Source organism: Charadrius vociferus, unplaced genomic scaffold (genome assembly GCF_000708025.1).
Source record: "Charadrius vociferus isolate BGI_N301 unplaced genomic scaffold, ASM70802v2 scaffold549, whole genome shotgun sequence".
Lineage (NCBI taxonomy): Eukaryota > Metazoa > Chordata > Aves > Charadriiformes > Charadriidae > Charadrius > Charadrius vociferus.
Genome location: NW_009650103.1, coordinates 2,067,535 through 2,084,798, shown reverse-complemented (window position 1 = coordinate 2,084,798; position 17,264 = coordinate 2,067,535). Strand labels below are relative to the sequence as shown.

Below are 17,264 nucleotides of genomic sequence, written 5' to 3'. Positions count from 1 at the left end.
TGTGGTTAACCTTTTTTTTTTGTGTTTCATTTTGGTTTTTCCTGCCTTTACTGGTTATCCCAGAAGAGAGCAGTTCCCCCCCAACATCCCACACGTCACCCCAGCTCCCAAGGGGATTGCTCTCACCTTTCAGCACAAGCAACACATCCTCTGTGACCACTGCAGAGAATCTGCTCTTTGCAGAGCTGAAGCCATTTATCCAATACCCCATTAACGAACCCACAGAAGCACCTGCAAACGCGGGGGGTGTCGACAGCCTGCTCACCCCAAGGCAGCCCAGCTGGGCAGGTCACAGCCTGCAAAGCCACCCTAAGGACCTGGGTGAGATGGAGCCAGAGGACGTTGGGGTCCCAAGGGGCGCTGATCTGCTTCAGGGCATGGATGGATGCTCCATCTCCCCCAGGCAAGACTCTGAGGGTGGCTCGTCACCCCGCGGGAGCAGCAGCGTCCCAGTGCTTGGACAGAGCCCCACAGCACATGTTGGTGCACCTCCTGCAAAGGGGCTCAGAATTCTACACTGATTTTTGCTGAACTGATTTTTTTTTTTTTTTTTTTTCCAGCAGGAGAACTGGCGTCTTGCTGTTTTATAAGCTAAGCCCACACGGTCATGTTCAAAGTGATGCAAGTCTGAATTACAAAGTTTTACACATTTCCCCCAGTGTCTGGCTTCGTTTTTCATCAATGTTTTCATACAGCATTGCCAATATCATATTATACAGAAAACGCATGACTCTTGTCAGCCAGATGTCTGCGCTCCAGCACGTTCATTTACAACCAGCAAATTCCTCCCCGGCTCAGGAGAGGTGCTGCCCACCCAACTCCCGCCCCGACAGCGCCATGGGTGCCCAGCACGAGGCGGGTGCCGGTGCCCAGCGTACGGCGCAGGATGCGGCGATTCTTCCCAGCTCTCCCTTGCTTTCACTCGGGCAGGATTTGTCGCTAGCAGATGGGAGTGGGCTGCAGCATTATTTGATTGCTACCTATTTATGGCAGTCGCACAATATTCCGTTCACCCAGGGCAAGAAGCCATTTGCAGGAGGTTGGACGTGTGAGTGGGAAGTCGTTATGAGCCGCTTTGCTTCAGCCCGGGGATTACACAAGAGGAGATGGAGTGTCCGACCTGCGGCATTTGGCTGGAGGTCTGTCCTGCAGAGGTGGGTCTGTCCCCCCCCCCCCAGCGGTGTCTGGTGGGGACGTGGTGTCCTGCCCGAGGATGGAGGTGACAAACCACCCTGCTGTCCCCAGCCCAGGCGCCTGCCCCGCGCGGCGCTCCATGGGAGATGCAGTCTGCTCCCGTCTCCTCGTCGAGGGCTCCTCCAAAGGCAGTTGGGTTTAGGGCTTGGACAAAGCCACTTGGCATCTGTATTTTCAGTGAGGAATTGTGATTTAGCACGGAAAAGCGAAGAACAAAAGCCTGCCGAACCCTGCATAGCCCATGCTGCCTGCGGAATTCCCCTTAAAACCACCCTTCCTCCAGCAAACAACCCCACAACAAGGAGTTAAACGGCTCCCCGGGGCAAAAAGCTCCTAAACCGGCAAGAGAACAGTCCACGCTCCAGCAGGGGAGTGAGTTCCATAGGAGTGGGGTTTCCCAGGCCTTTGCATGGCTCTGGATGTCCCCTGCACCCCCAGCCCCGCCACCGAGCCCCCCCTGTCCTGGGGGAGCAGCTCCAGCGGTGGCCGGAGGCGGTGGGGAGAATTTGGGAGAGAATCACCTCGGGAGCTGGTGGCAGAGCAAACTTCTCCCTGTACCCGGGGTTGCTGGCGTTATTACTTCCGCGGCAGAGACAATATGATTTATTGAAGCTTTTTTTTATTTTTTTTATTTCCCAATGGTTCCTCCAGTGCTGTATGCGTAGGGAAGATAAACTGTCTCATTATTGCCCCGATCTCTAATCATGTCACATTTTCAGTTGCTCTGCGGTGACGGTGACACGTTGGCGTTTTGGTCTGCTCTGATGCAAAGATAAAAACGAAATGAGGGAGGAGAGGAAGGGGACCAAATGCCAGTGTGGTGCTGACTCCAAAATAACATTGTCCTGGCTGTCCCTCGGAGACCAACGCACACGTACCTGACTCTGCTTGGGTCTGAGGTGTCGCTGGAGGCAACACGATGGCGGTGCACGAAGTTATATGCATGCATATAGGAAATTTGGGGGTTTCCGCATGGCACATACACCCTCCCAGCTCTGCCTCCGAGCGGCGGCGTGCTCAGAGGTAAGGGAGATTGCTTAGAGATTACTTACCCGCAGAAGAGACCTCCGCTGCTCGTAGCATCCACTCCAGGAGGTCCTGAGCAAGGGCAGCACAGGCTTGTAAAGGCTCCGGGAATCGTATTCCAGTTTGCAGAAGAAAAATGAGATTTTTTTAATCCCTCCACATAGCGAGGCAACACACCGAAAGCTGGGAAAACCCCCTGAAACCAGCCATCCACCTCGAAGCTCGAAGGATGCTCGCAGAGAGGCCTTTTACCTGCTCCTATGATGAATTCCCCCATTTATAAGCATGCTAATGGCACACTGCCGTAACGCCTCTGGTACCTCTCAGCCCCGGCAGGACTTTCCCTCCCCACGGCAGCATCTCCTCCCTGCCCTGGGGGTGCTCCGGGGTGTGAGACGGATCCAGACACGGCCCTCCGCCCTGTGCGCAGCCTGGACGGGCAGGGGCAGGGGCTGAGCATCGCTGCGGGCTGCGAGCCTCTGGCGACACGGCCTCCTCGTTACCCTGCCTGCAAGATGGCATTCGATATGTAGGGCAAAAACTCCACGGGAAACACTTGTTTTTGGTTTTATGCTGTCATTAAGCAAGGGAATAATATTACCAGATGCTCTGAACGAGACTGCTGGATTCATCAGTGAACAACAGAGAAGCCATAATGATTAAACATATTAGATAGTGAAAGACAACAGAGGATTAATTTCAGCTCTTAATTAGAGTACCTCTAATCTTCCCCTTCATCACTACTTCCCTTCCCTTCCCTTCCCTTCCCTTCCCTTCCCTTCCCTTCCCTCAGTGAACAACAGAGAAGCCATAATGATTAAACATATTAGATAGTGAAAGACAACAGAGGATTAATTTCAGCTCTTAATTAGAGTACCTCTAATCTTCCCCTTCATCACTACTTCCCTTCCCTTCCCTTCCCTTCCCTTCCCTTCCCTAGTTTGTCCACATGTGCTTCCAGAGAGCATCCTTCAGGGAAGAGGGAGGTGTGAGATATGCCAATGTTTATTTTAACAGCTCCTTTTTTAGGGCTCTGCCATGAACACGCTCCTCCTGTTGAACGGGCTTGTTGCTATGGGATAAAGTGATCCAAGTTCCCTGTTTTGTACTTATTCTCCCTTCTGCTTACACGCAGACGTTCCTCGCTGAAGGACACCTTTGGATGTGCTCCCCAGGCACCGGTGGCCCGGCTGCACAGTCCCATGGGGTGTCCTTACCCCGCACCTCCGTTCCCTTCCAGGGGATTAATAGGGTCCCACCAGTTTTGTGCCCCCATGGAGTTTCAGCTGCAACTGGGCTGAAAGGCTGAGGGAAAAGTCTGGAGAAGACTGAGGGGGGATCTCATCAACGCTTATCAATCCTTAAAGGGAGGTGCCGGGGGGATGGGAACAGTCTGTTTCCAGCAGTGCCCAGTGACAGGACAAGAGGGAACGGGCACAAACTGGGGCATCGGCAGTTCCATCTCCACCTGAGGAGGGCCTTCTCTGCTGTGAGGGCGGCAGAGCAGTGGCACAGGCTGCCCAGAGAGGTGGGGGAGTCTCCCCCTCTGGAGCCATCCCAAACCCGCCTGGACGCCGTCCTGTGCCACTGCTGGAGGTGCCCCTGCTCTGGCGGGGGGTGGGATGGGGGAGCTCCAGAGGGCCCTTCCAGCCCCCACCAGTCTGGGGTGCTGTGACTCAGTGACACCAAAACCAGCCGAAACCACGGGGCTGGCAGGGCTCCCGCCGGGAGCAGGCAGAGCCCCGGCAGTTTCTGCAGCGCCCGGGACTCCTGCGAGGGTCGGGGCGGGTGTTTGACATAACCGAGTACTCGCGTTATTGATTTAACAGATGAGAATTACAATATTAATAACTGCATTTAATATTTAAAATGCGAAACGTATGAGAGCAGCACTGTGGACTATGGGGTCTGGTAGCTCGTTTCCAGCAGCAGCAGCGGCACATTACAACTCCTCACACAGTCCATTAGACAGCATCACCCCCAGGACAAATTTCCTCCTGACCCTTTGCTGAGAACCGTCATGCGCCCGGGTGCACGAGGGCTGATCGCCCTTCCGCAGGTTTTATCCCAGCTGGTTTAACTGCAGAGGCTATTTTTATGCCGAAGGCTGGAACGTTTTCCAGCTCTTTATCCCAGATTTGTGCGTGGCCGGGCCGGCGGGGCCGGGGTTCCTCACGCTGGCTCCCAGCCGGGGACGGGCAGCACCGCGCTCATCGCTGCTGTAACGAGCGGGAGCGTGAACATCTGGCGGTGACAGAGCAGCTTCTATTCGCTGGCATTATGATAACACGGTAACGATGGCTGGTAATTAGAAGTCTGACAGTTTTTCCTGTGCAAAACACTGGTTTATTCAGTTTTCGAAGGAAAGCATTACGGGTAAAATCTGGGCACGGAGCCCTGTTCGTTTGCAACAGCTTTCCCTCCTCTGCCTTTCCCGCAGCAGCGGCTGTGCTCCGAGCACCTGCACTTGAGCCGAGGGTCTGTCGGCAATGCGGTAGGTACTTCGGGATGAAATTCGGGATCTCCTCCTGCAGAACTCCCTGCATTTCTGGAGGCTGGTCTCCTTCCCAGTGATGAGCGGGGTTTCCATCCTAAAATCTGCAGAGGAGAGCCAGCGCCCAGCCCTGCGTCCAGCAAGGAGGCAGGCACTCAGACCTGGCCCCCTATCATCATCATCATCATCATCATCATCATCATCATCATCATCATCATCATCATCATCATCATCATCATCATCATCATCATCATCATCATCATCATCATCATCCCTATCATCATCATCATCATCATCATCATCATCATCATCATCATCGTCATCGTCAGTGCTGTCACCACAGCCGCAGCAGTGGATCCCAGCCTTGTTTTGCTCCCCTCACTGCAAGTCCCGAATGCCTCTGGCCACTGCGGCATCAGTGATTTGTGCCGATTCTTCCTGCTGTTTCAGGGGAAACGGTAAGAAAGAAGGAATGTGGAAGTTTGGAAACATTTCTCGGCTCCTGTCTGAGCTCTTCAACGTGCCGTGCAGCCTGTGCCGCCGCAGCTGAAGGCTGCCAGCTCTCAAGCAGCGTTCGCAAGAGGAGATCTTGCTTGAGAGCACAAATATTTGGGTGGGCCTGACCGGACACCTTTGCTTCAGGCAAACTCCTCCTGGATCGCGGGACTCACCCCACATCTCATTTCTCAAAGTGCTGTCTGAACCCCGGCTCCCCCCCGCGCCGTGTCCCCCGGATGGTCCCTCTCACCGTGGCACTCCAGAACACCAGATCTGCCCTTCCATCCTTCCACCACCTCTGCTCCCACGCTTCTGCTCGCTCATCCTGCCGGTCCCGCAAAGCAAAGCCAAGTGCACTGTGCCACCAGTGTGTTTTCCCCGCACCTCGCTCCCGCAGCGGAGCACCGCGGGCTGCCCCCGTGCTCACCGCCAGCATCACTGGCAAATTCCGACTCAGCTGCTAATTTAAAATCCCAGCACAGATATTGAGACTCACCCTTGCGGCTTCACATTGCAGAATTGCAATAAAACTTTAATTGAATGCCTCCTTCAAAAGGGGACCTCCCCGAGTTGATGTCAGCCCCTCTGAGTGACCCTTCGCAGCCGCAGTATGTCTATTTTATTATAGCACGCCATGGCCAATTTGATGGGAAAAGGAGACTGCTCAGGCCACAGAGAGGAAACGCTTTAACACTCATTCAAAGTGACAGTGCCCTAGTGCAATACGACTGGTAAATGCTAAATTGCCACAGATGGCAGATTTATGTTTCCTTTCCCCAAGGTCCCTTGCCTGCGGTGCTGGGGGCTCGCTCCACGCGCTTGAGGAAGGACCCACATTGCTGCTGCAGGTGCTGGTCTGCCTGTAGACACTGGGTTGGGTTGGTTTGGTTTTTTTTCCCCTAGCCGAGTGCTCAGAAAGTGCGAACACGGCGAAGTATGCACAGAAGGGCGTGAAAAAATGATCCTGAAAGTGATGAGGTCTTTAAAAGCCAGATCAAAAAAGCCAGAGGGAGGGCGAAGCAAGAGTTCAGCCCTTGTCTGGGGAGAGGGAGACGATTCCCCACAAAGCAGCCCCGAAGCCGGGAGGATGCTGAGGGCCGGGAGGGAAGCAGCAGCCTGTGGGCAAAAGCAGTAGCGCCGTGACTGGAGATGGCCCTGAGCCCCTGCCTGGGTGCCAGCCGGGGCTGGGGTGCCGCTCTCTGTTCCACACCAAAACTGTTTCTTGGGGTCATTTCTCCCTCCTCTTGGAGGACAGCAAAGCCAGGGAGCCGCTGGGTCCCGGAGTGGCCGTGGCTGCCCGCGCAGCGAATTCCTTATGTAATCACTCCTTTGCATTCCTCTTTTTTTTCGTTCTTTTTTTGGTTTTATTTGACAGATTTGCTTAAAAAACAGCGTGGGAATACAAATGACATGTTCAATACAGATCAGCTCGTGGCTTTACAACATCCCAAAGAACATAAGTACCGTATTATCACAAGTCCTCGGCGCAGGCTGAGAACAAAAGCGCGGCGCGCGGCGCTTCGGCGCGGTGCTGTTTGTCATGGCTCGTGCAGATCCCCCCTTACAGCTCTGCTGCGCACCAAAGCCGCTTCCCTCGGTCAGCTCTCTTTGGTGATACGTGTCCTCCGATGACGATTATACAACAGGCTCTTAACGGCCATGAACTTATTCAGCTTGGTGGACCTGGGGACAGTTTTGCAGGAGGAAGGAGCTGTTTGGGGTTAGTTAAAGCTCCCTGGGCTGCTGCCTGTTCTGCTGCAGACAAGCTGCATCCCTCCTTTGCGCTCGTTGGATGCGATGTGAAGATGGTCATCCCTTCCAAATGGCTTGGGACCCATTTTTAAGAGGTTTTAAGGACATCACTTAATCCCCCTCCAGGTCGAGGGAGCCATTGCTGCTCCCCTTGCTTCATGCCAACTGCAGATTTTAGGAACAGCTCGGCCCTGGGCTTCTCAATCGGCCACCCATCTCCCCATTTTTTTTTGGCCAATGCAGTAGATCAGGTGATAGACACGTCGGAGGAATGCAGGCGAAGGCTGTGCAGCTCCATGCTTTGTAAGAGAGAATTTTTCTTCTGTGTTGGTATCTGGTAGCTGCACTCCTCCAGCTAACAGCTTGCACTGTACGGGGAATATAATCCATGCCCATCTGGCTTTTATTTATTCATGATGGGCCTGATCCTGCGACGTGCTGTTGGGAGGAGCTGAGCCTTGCTGACTCCATTTCCCCCCCTGCAAAAACACGGGGTCTCCGTACCTACTTTCATCTGGTAGGAACATATCCAGGGCAAATTAATATGAAGAGGGATGTGTACCTTTGTTTTTTACAGTGCTGTAAAAGTGGAGTTATTAAGAAATCAGCCTGTAATTGCGCTCTTAATGATTCTTACTCTTCTGCACTCATTCAAAGAGAGTCATCTCTATTGTGTCAGGTATAAAAAGAGCAGCTTCATTGACATAGTTTATGACTTTATTAAAACCAAGGATTTTATATTAATAACTATCGGCTCCTCAGCTATATTTCCCTAGTGAAGGAAATGTGTGTATTGGTGTAGGTCCAAGGCAATTTGTAAACACAGAGTATTAAAAGGCTCAACAATTCTAAAAAGTTTTAATTGGAAACTCAACAAATTGCTTTGCAACATCTTAATGCTTCAATATGGAGCTCTCAGATAATGAGGAGCTAATTAAGGGGCCAGGATTCATTTTTTTATGATAACTGTCTCCATATGGGCTCTGCATTCGGTGCTTGCAGAACTAATGAAGGTCAGAGAAGTAACAGCGAAGGAAGAAAGGAAAATTTTTAGCTCTCAGTGTTGTGACGATGCTAAGCAACAGTCAGTATTTCTGCCTGGGTTTTAGGCCAGGTGCTGGGCGAGCTTCATTTAATTCAACGGGACAGTTTGTAAGCGCTATCGCAGCTCTGAGCTGCATTTCTCAGTCCGCCGCTGCTCCCCATGGGCTTTGCCAGCGGTGGGGGAAGGCTGAGCTGCGTGTCCCTGTGTCAGCCCCGAAAGCCAGGCTCTCCCCCGCACACAAACCCAGTTACACACCATGGCCTGGAGAACGACAGCAGTATCGGGGCGAGGAGGTGCAGGGAACTGCTTTACCTATGGCCTGAGCTGGCCGGATGCGCAGCCGGGCTGTCGGGAGGGACGTAGCTCCGTTCGTGTCCTACCATGCCCAAAAGCAGGACAGGCATCCTCTGGGGTGGGCAGGAGAGCTCCAGGGATGGGGGTCTCAGCGGAAGGGATGGAAAAGGACGGTGGCTTGGTGAACTGCAAGGATGAGAGCAAACCCCATCAGCCACCTCGTTCATCCCACGGCGGGTATGAACCAGCACCAGTTCAGCCGACTCAAAGGATGAAAGACCGCAATGTTGTGCAAAATTAAATCTGTCCGGTGACTTGCTCAGCTACGGAGCTGGGACTCGGCACGGCTGATGGCACTGGGAGCAGAGCTGGGCTCTGCATCAAACCCAAACCCTCACAAATATCTTGTATAGTGCCTTTGAATTAATCCTTTGTAAAATATTAACAACACACAAACACACATACAAAATTATGGTCAGATGCTTCTCTGAAGTAGCTCGCTGACTCCCATGACTAAATTTGGACCAGCAAGCCTCGTGCACCAAATAATTAAGTCATAGGCTATAGAAAGCAATCCTCTGGGACGTACTTGTCTTTGAATGGCTCATCCACTTGAAAAGTAATACATACCATTAAGTATATGACCATATGGCATCCATTTATAGAATATTGCACTACAGGCAAATAGGACAAAGGTACACCCCTTAAAGCACTTTTCTCATCTCATTAACTTTGGGTACATGTTACAGAAAAGCTTCTCTGTTGTGTTCAAGGACATTTTGTGCTGTTGAGTCTTGTCTTAAACGAACTGCACTAGGAAAATTAGAATCTAAATGTAGCTGTGCCCTAAAGCAAACAGCATTATTTTGCCTTTCTGTAATTCAATTTATTTTTGCAGATCAATGTTTTGAAGCAAACGTGTTCTTTTGTCCTCAAATCTTGCCTAATGACAGCGCTGACTTTGGGTAATTTGGCACACGGCAGCGCTTCGGTTGTGGCAGCGTGCCTGGCCAGGGTGCTGGCAGGTTCAGGTGGTGGCTTGCCATGTGCTCTGGTCTACCTGAAACGTTGCCCCAAAATCGCCCAGATCGGCTGGGACAATTCCATCATCACCTACAGAGGTCTCTGAGAGGAACCGTCTGGTGCTCAGGGCAATTAGCACAGCTCCGTGGCGGGCGGGCGGGTTCTAATGCTTGGGGAAAACTGCACTTTTAGAAGACTCTAGTGTCCGAATTTGTGAAAATATTTAGTTTATAGCCATCTATGGGATGTGGGTGTCAAGGTCTCAGTGTTTTTGAGCTCGCCAGGTGCGGGGATGAGGAGGAGTGAGACCTGAGCACTTGACCTAAGCTGCCCAACAGGGTTATTTCATATAATGAATGGCACATTCAATATAAATTAGAAAGTTTGCTGCAAAGTTCTCTTTCCTTAATGGCTGTGACGCTGATAACTGCTTGCCCCGGTGCCGGAGCCCTGAGCCCTTCCCTTCCTCCAGAAGCCGCAGAACTGTGTCTCACATTTGCTGTCCCCTGCTGGGAGTGCACAGCTTCTACGGATAGAATGGGCTGAGGGTAATCCTTGTATATTTTATATTGGTATCGGGATCAACATTGGTTCTTTAGTATTATTAATGTTACTTATTTAATCTTATTCTATTAAGCCTGTTTATATTTCAACCCTCGAGTTTCCTTGTTTTTCATCAGGTGATAGTTTCCTTGTTTTTCATCAGGTGATAGAATAATTGTCTTAAAAACAATAAATTGTTGTGGGTTCTTCAAACCGTAACAGTATGCAAAGCCCAGCTGCCGGGACAATAATCTGCACAGAAAAGCAACTCAGCGTGGAGTACAGCTGACAACAGCCATGATTCAAAACTACGGCAGGATGCGCGGGAGAATCACGCCGGTGCGCTGCGGGAGCTGTGCAGCGCGCGGGGGCACTCGGCTGCAGGAGCCCGTCCCCTCCTGTAGGCATCAGCATCCGACCCACTGATTGCAGCCGTCGCGGGATCCACCTCTAAATCTTATAAAAAACAACGCGCTCCCCTTAAATGAATTCGCACGGAAGAGATGCATTAATTAAATAGAAACGACTGCAGGTGCTTAGCAGCGTTCTGGCTTAACAGATTTCTCTCGTGCATTGAAGATCAATACTGTTGCCAGTTACACCATGGGTGCCCAGCCCCCTTTTTTAGCTCCTCAGAGGGAAACCCACTGCTAAATATCAAAGATCTCCACAAACCTGGCGGTCCAGAGCCCTGGAAATACGGTGTGTAGCACAGAAACGAGTCCTCAGAGAGCTGTCCCCATTCTGGATACTGCCAGCGTTCCAGTGCTGACACAGGGCAGCGTCTCAAACCCGTGCAACTGGCTCAGGCATCTACATGTGGAGGATTGTTCATTGCTTGCGGTTTAATCCAGCTTTGGGAAACCACATTACACTGTTTTTTTTCTTTCCCGTCTCCTCCTACCGAAGAGCCCAGCGGGGACCTTCTGCCAAGGCCGTGAAGTTGAAATCCATATGTGCCATTTGTAGAAGTCACCAATTGCTCATATTCGATTTCCTGACCTCAGTTATCCGTCCTCCTTCCAAGGGCCCCAACGCATCCATCTGCCGAGCCCGAAGGCTGAGCCTCAGCAGTGAATGTAGCTGTTCACATACCACCACTTGGCTGTAAAATCGTCGTGCCTGGTGGTGCTAAATACGGTCACCTGCCTCTCAGTTTGGAAGGGAGGCGACAAGGGTCTAATGAGACCAGAGCCCTTTGCAGCTTGTGCAGGTCCCAGGCAGCCCAGCTGGCCGCGAGATCCACCTCAGCGCGCTCTTTGGGCGCGCAGCAAAGGCAGGACAGGTCCTGTCATAGAACCATAGAATGGTTTAGGTTAGAAGGTGTGGGAAATTGGCTAGCTGAGAAGGGTAACATAGATATGATCCAGCTGGCCGAGCAGGAGCTTGGGAAACATCGGACCCAGTTCCTGTGATTGCTAATTGGCAAGGGCACCCTGACCCTGACTGCAGGTGCTAGACGGTGATGAGAAGCCTGTGATTACTCAGGCATGGGAAAAGAGGGAGTAGTTGCATGGGAGAAGAAGAGGTAGCTAGCCATAGATAAGGAGCTAAGGGCTGGAGTGATGAACCAATCAGAATGCTGTGTTGTTGGAACACATATAACTAATTATAGCAGAGTATATATGAAACATGTAGTAGCCAATTATAGTAGAGTAAACATGGAATATGTTTTAGCCCATTATAAAAGACAGCTGTGCTATTCAATAAACGAAGCTTGCTGATTGCTCATATTGAGTGTCCATGTCTTCCCCCGTCGGCCACTCTGGCTTCAACATACCACGTCCAGTTGGGTTTATGCCCAGAAAGTCATAGCCAAAGCCATTGATGTAGGCAGCACTTTCACCTCAGTCCATACTGTATAAAAAGACAACAGAGCAAGAAAGGTTTTCTGCATCCATTTTGCAGACCAAAGGCAGATACCTCTTCCCACCCATCCAAGCTCACACAAGAAGTCTGCAACAACTACCGGCTGACCTGCTGGAAAGCAGCTGTGAAGAGAGGGACCTGAAAGTCCTGGTGGACAAGTTGCCCATGAGCCAGTAATGTGCTCTTGTGGCGAAGGAGGCCAGTGGGAAAATTCCTTCTCAACACGAGGAAAAACTTCTTTCCTGTGAGGGTGGCAGAGCAGTGGCACAGGCTGCCCAGAGAGGTGGGGGACTCTCCCCCTCTGGAGCCATCCCAAACCCGCCTGGACGCCGTCCTGTGCCACTGCTGGAGGTGCCCCTGCTCTGGCGGGGGGTGGGATGGGGGAGCTCCAGAGGGCCCTTCCGACCCCTATCATTCTCCAAAATCTCCCCTCTTTCAGTTTAAAACCGTTACCCCTCATCCTATCGCTCCACTCCCTGATAAAAGAGTCCCTTCCTTGGTCGCTAGTACAGAGAAGACAATAAACAAAGCAGGGAAGTCTCCTAATATTTTTATTGTTCCTTAGATAACTGTGGATAGTACAAAGTTTTCCTCTTAAAAAAAATTAATTACCTTCACACTTCCATAAACAGGGCTTCCCATGGGAATCTGATGCCACAGAATTTCCACGGAAGCAATTTCCAACCACCGTAATGCTATGTAGATAGTATAACAGTAAGAGAATATTCTTGTAATTATCAACATGAAATTGGTTATCTGTGTATAAGGGTGAACACTGATCTTTTTTTTTCTTTTTAGAAACAAAACCATCATTTATTAATCCAAACTACATCATTGCATTTACAACATTCATTGCATAAACTGGACATACAAAGTTTTGCCACCTCTGGTAAATAACAGACATACATTATACAATATATTTGCTGAATACATAAGTTCAAACAATATGGGTACAACAACTTGTTCATAATACATACTTAAACCATCGTGTTTAATAGTTACTAAGACACAGATCCATGAGCTACTTCGGGTCTCAGCACAGTTAATCTAAGTGACAAGAACACAGTTGAGAGACAGTAGCTGCAATGGAAGGCGAAGAAAACTAACCTGTGATAGGTCTTGTTCAGACAGCGAGAGCTCCTCACGGGTCAGCTTGTTCTGCTTAGAAATACAAATCACACATCCATCACAGCTGACCGTGATGTCGGGAAAATGTCCATGCAACCCACACACAGAAGAGAGCGAGTCTCCCAAGGATAAACTTTCAACAGTCATTGCCTTACTTCTTTAGTACGTACTATAGGTTTGCTATCGGAACAGAAACAAAACAAAACCCCAAACTGAAGTGGTTCTTTAAGTGCAGTTCCAGCTGCAAGTACATGGTTATTCGTGAGTCTATAACACAGGGCCAGACTTCTAGAAATGTAGAGGTAATGCTGATCTGTCAGGTTGATGCTGAATAATCCTCCATGACGTTGGTCTTAATTTTGGCAGCTGTTTATATATTTACTTGTTTAAAGTGTGTTTCCTCGATATTAGGGTGTTTTTTAATTCCTTTCTCCCTTTCCCCCCCCCCGCTGTTTATATATTTACTTGTTTAAAGTGTGTTTCCTCGATATTAGGGTGTTTTTTAATTCCTTTCTCCCTTTTTCCCCCCCCCCTTTTTTTTTTTTCTCTAAATCAGTTTCTAAACAAGGATGGACTACAACTCGTCAGACCTGATGACGTGGAAGAGGGTGACATTGTAAAGTATTTGGTGCCCGTTGTTCCAGGCATAGAGGGCCCGATCCTTGGGGTTGTAGTCCAACATGGAAATGTGCGAGTACTTGTTTTGGAAGGGGATGTCGATGTACTCGTAGGTGGAGGCATTGGTCTGGTAGGCGTAGTGCACCTTGGTGCCTCCCGAGTAGCCGTTGGTGACGTAGAGCGTGCCGCAGATGATGAAGGCCTCCCCGGCGCTGCGTTTCGGGTAGCTGGTGTTCCAGGTCTGGAGGCTCTGCAGGGTGTTGGGGTCCAACTTGCTGATGACGATGTTGCCCGCGTTCTGGTTGGTGGCGTAGACGGCCCACAGCCCATTCTCGTCCACCATGAGGTCAATGTCCGAGTGGCCACCCCAGGCATAGTGGTACATGTTGTTGTAGCCGGCATAATCCAGGCTGCGAGTCTTGAGAATGGTCTCTGTTTTCAAGTCAAACCTGATAATTATGTGGCTTTGGTATTTATTGAAATAGATAGAGCCATTGTAGACCACTTGACCGGTGCCTGACCATGGGTGAGGGAGACGGTGAGAGGTAAAATTGTCAGTATTCATGAAATCTGCCATGGATTTATATTCACGGACGAAGCGGTTGTTGTGGTAGCTGTCCATGTACCAGACCTGGGCGAGCAACAGAAACACGTGGGGTTAGAAAACAGCAGAGACGCGGCTGAGCCCTTTGCGCATCCCCCTAGAAACTGAGCTGGGAGCGAAATCCAGAGCAAGGAATCCAACCTGCCGCAAAACGATGTGCCCAATGCCCACCACCTATGCCCAGAAATAAACCCGATTTTTGGAACCCCAAATCAGCCAAGAAATCAACTTGAATAGCAAAGCTTTCCTGGGGGGTAATCAGGTATTTCCCCGGGAACCTGGGAGCTTAAGGAGTTCCCTGGGAGTGCTGCGTGATGGACATCGTCCTTCCAGAGGGCAATTAACGTCTTTTCTCCGGCTAAACCCAACATACTAGGTTGATGCTGCTTTTGCTTCCCGTAAGCCCCACCACGGTAGCACTCAGTAAATGATACCAGCTGCTGTGCACAACTCCATTAATTTGGCATGCAGAAGCGATGGATGCAATCGCTCATTGTCAAGGAAATTCAGGCAAAGTCCATATTGGTTTAAAAATCATACACTTCTGCATCAAAGGCTGAAACCAAGGCCGCTAAAATACAAGAGACAAAGACATCAAAATCTTGCTATCGGTAGATGGGGGAGAGATTTTAGATCATCATTTAAGCGCCAGTTCACTAGGGACACTGTCTAGACTCCTGGAAAAAAAAAAAAGCTTTTGTCATACGAAACCAATTCCGAGGCAAATGACAAAGCTGTGCAGTTAGTATCAAGAAGAAATACCCAGCCGGGGAGTGACATCCTGTGTGCAGTCGCTGCCTAAAAATAAGATAGCTGCTTTCTGTAGGAACTCTTTAGGAAGGAGAAAAAGTAAATTAAACAGAAAGAGGGAAGCCTTAAAGGATGCAGATTTGGGTAATGCTGTCGTGCAAACTTCTTTTGCAAACCCCTTGCGAAACCTGACGGCGTCATCTCTGCAATACGGCCGTCTCCAGGGGCCCCGAGGAGAGCAGACCAACATTTCCACACGCTGTGTGCACGTAAATGGCTTTTGGCTGCTGTATTTGAAAGGCCGAATGGGGTCTGCAAAAACTTTGTAGGGAACTTCAGCCCTCCCTCGTTACCTCCCTGGAAACGCTGCAGAGGTGGGGAATGGACGTGTGGCAAACGGCCCTGATCTTCACACCTCCGCTGTGGGCGTGAGGATGGCTGCAAAAGCACCAGCAGAAAGGCTCACTTCATAATTAGGATCTTATTGGGGCTACAGGTGAAATTTTGTTTAATAACCGTAAAATACAGAGGTGTCATATTGGGAAACCAGTGCCAACCAGTTGGCTGCCGGAGGGTAAGAGCCCGACATCTCAAGTCACCGCAGCGTGTCCCTGCACCCATGGCAGAGAAGCACGGGCAGCCTGGGAGAGCTTCTGCTGTCAGACGTGGCGCTGGAGAGCATTCCTCACTTAATGAAAAGCCTGCGTTCAACTAAACCAGCTTGGGAAATTACAAAAAAACCCAAAACAAACCAAACCCAGAAAACTGATTGTCTCTCTGCTGCTCCCATTTCCCTATTTGGTATTAAAAAATTAGGCATGCCAATGCCTTGTGCTCTGTTCTTAGGGAGACAAAGAGAAGGCCAGAAGAGCAAAACCCCATATCATCACGCTGGCGCTGCAAGGTGGCAGGACCCAACGGCATTTCGTGCTTTGGAGAAGCAGAGATGGATGGATAGCAACGTTTCGTCGCACCGCCTGGCTTGGAGCAACCTTCTCCTGCCAATCCACACCGACCCCGGCGCTGAGCATCCACCCGCTGCCTCTCCGCCGGCTGCTCCTGCGGGACTCGCGGTTTCCCCCCATTGGGTTCAATGATTTCATGACACGAACAAATGACCATACGAACCACCCACCACCTCCTGGGGCTCGGCGACAAAAGATGGGTATGATAAACTGCCCATCTCTCCCCATCCCCATTTTCCCGCTCCACCGGGCAGCCAATGAAGTTCACTTAATTGCGTGTTTCTAATAAAATTCACGGTAGATTTATATATTATATACACATACACGCTCGTGAAGCTTGAGCTACAGTCCAGAAAAAACTGCTTGTCTACTCTCACGACAAAAATACACTGCAGAAAAAGGCATGGGTAATGAAAATATTAAAAAATACTGGTTTGAAACAAAACTCTCTGAAGACACAGAAAAATCTTTAGCATTTGATCAACAGCTTCAGCTGCAGCAGGCCTGACTCTTCCTTCGCAGATGTATAAATCATGTTACTGCCGAGGGATGCGGCAAACGCAGCCCAAAGGGGACAAGTCTGTCCCCTCTCTTGAGCAAAACAAGATCTGATATGGGTAAAGTCTTCCCGGCTCACTTCATAATTAGGATCTTATTGGGGCTATAGGTGAAATTTTGTTTAATAACCGTGAAATACGGAGGTGTTGTATTGGGAAACCAGTGCCAACCAGTTGGCTGCCGGAGGGAAATAGTCCGACATCTCAAGTCACCGCAGCATCACTGCTGCACATCCACCGGCGAATGGATCCATCCCCAGGGGTGGCTTCTCCAGAGCATCCCTCGTCCTCTCTCAGCTACAGAAAGCCGATCACGGGGCAAGGCTCTCAAAATAGCTGCCCTGATACAGCCCTCGCTGGTGCCTTCATCCTTTGATGAAGGATGCTGCGTGCAGGAGGGAATTACCATGCAGCCAAGCTCTGTGGTTTTTGTTTTGTTTTGCTGCCTGCAAATCCTCAGCAAACACTTGAGATATTTTCCATTCCATCATTCATGGGAAGCCTGGATTGATTTTCAGCCAGTTATTGGCCTCCTACCTCCTTGGGATCAAAATTGAATGGTCTGAATGGAAAAAAAAAAAAAAAGACCAAAACAAAGCAAAACAAATCTCTCTCTGGCTGCAGTCAGTTAATTCCTCACAACAATGAAGGTGGAGGATGGAGGACAAATGCAGTCAGATGACGTTATCGGAGGCTTCGGCAGCAGAAGAGCAGCAGGGACCGGGACCGCAGGTCCCTCTGCTCAGCCCCAGCTCCCTCCTGCCTGCCAAACCCAGATGAGAAACCCAATATTTGATTTTTCCTTCCCACGGGGGGCGCAGACCTCATGATGATACTTCTAAGACCGTGCATGCTCATCACTGCAGTGAGTTTCACCTGCCTTGTGAAGGGACCGCTGCACGGG

At 50.3% G+C, this 17,264-nt stretch overlaps 1 protein-coding gene across 1 annotated transcript in view; it reads right to left on the bottom strand.

Moving 5' to 3' along the window:
• Positions 1-12,272: 12,272 nt before the first annotated feature.
• The window catches only part of OLFM1 (olfactomedin 1), a 35,460-nt gene continuing 30,468 nt past the window's right edge, over positions 12,273-17,264 (bottom strand). Inside the window, exon 6 of the mRNA XM_009892257.1 lies at positions 12,273-14,115. Coding sequence (XP_009890559.1) covers positions 13,441-14,115 — 675 coding nt within the window. The 3' untranslated portion in view covers positions 12,273-13,440. The remainder of the gene's footprint in view (positions 14,116-17,264) is intronic.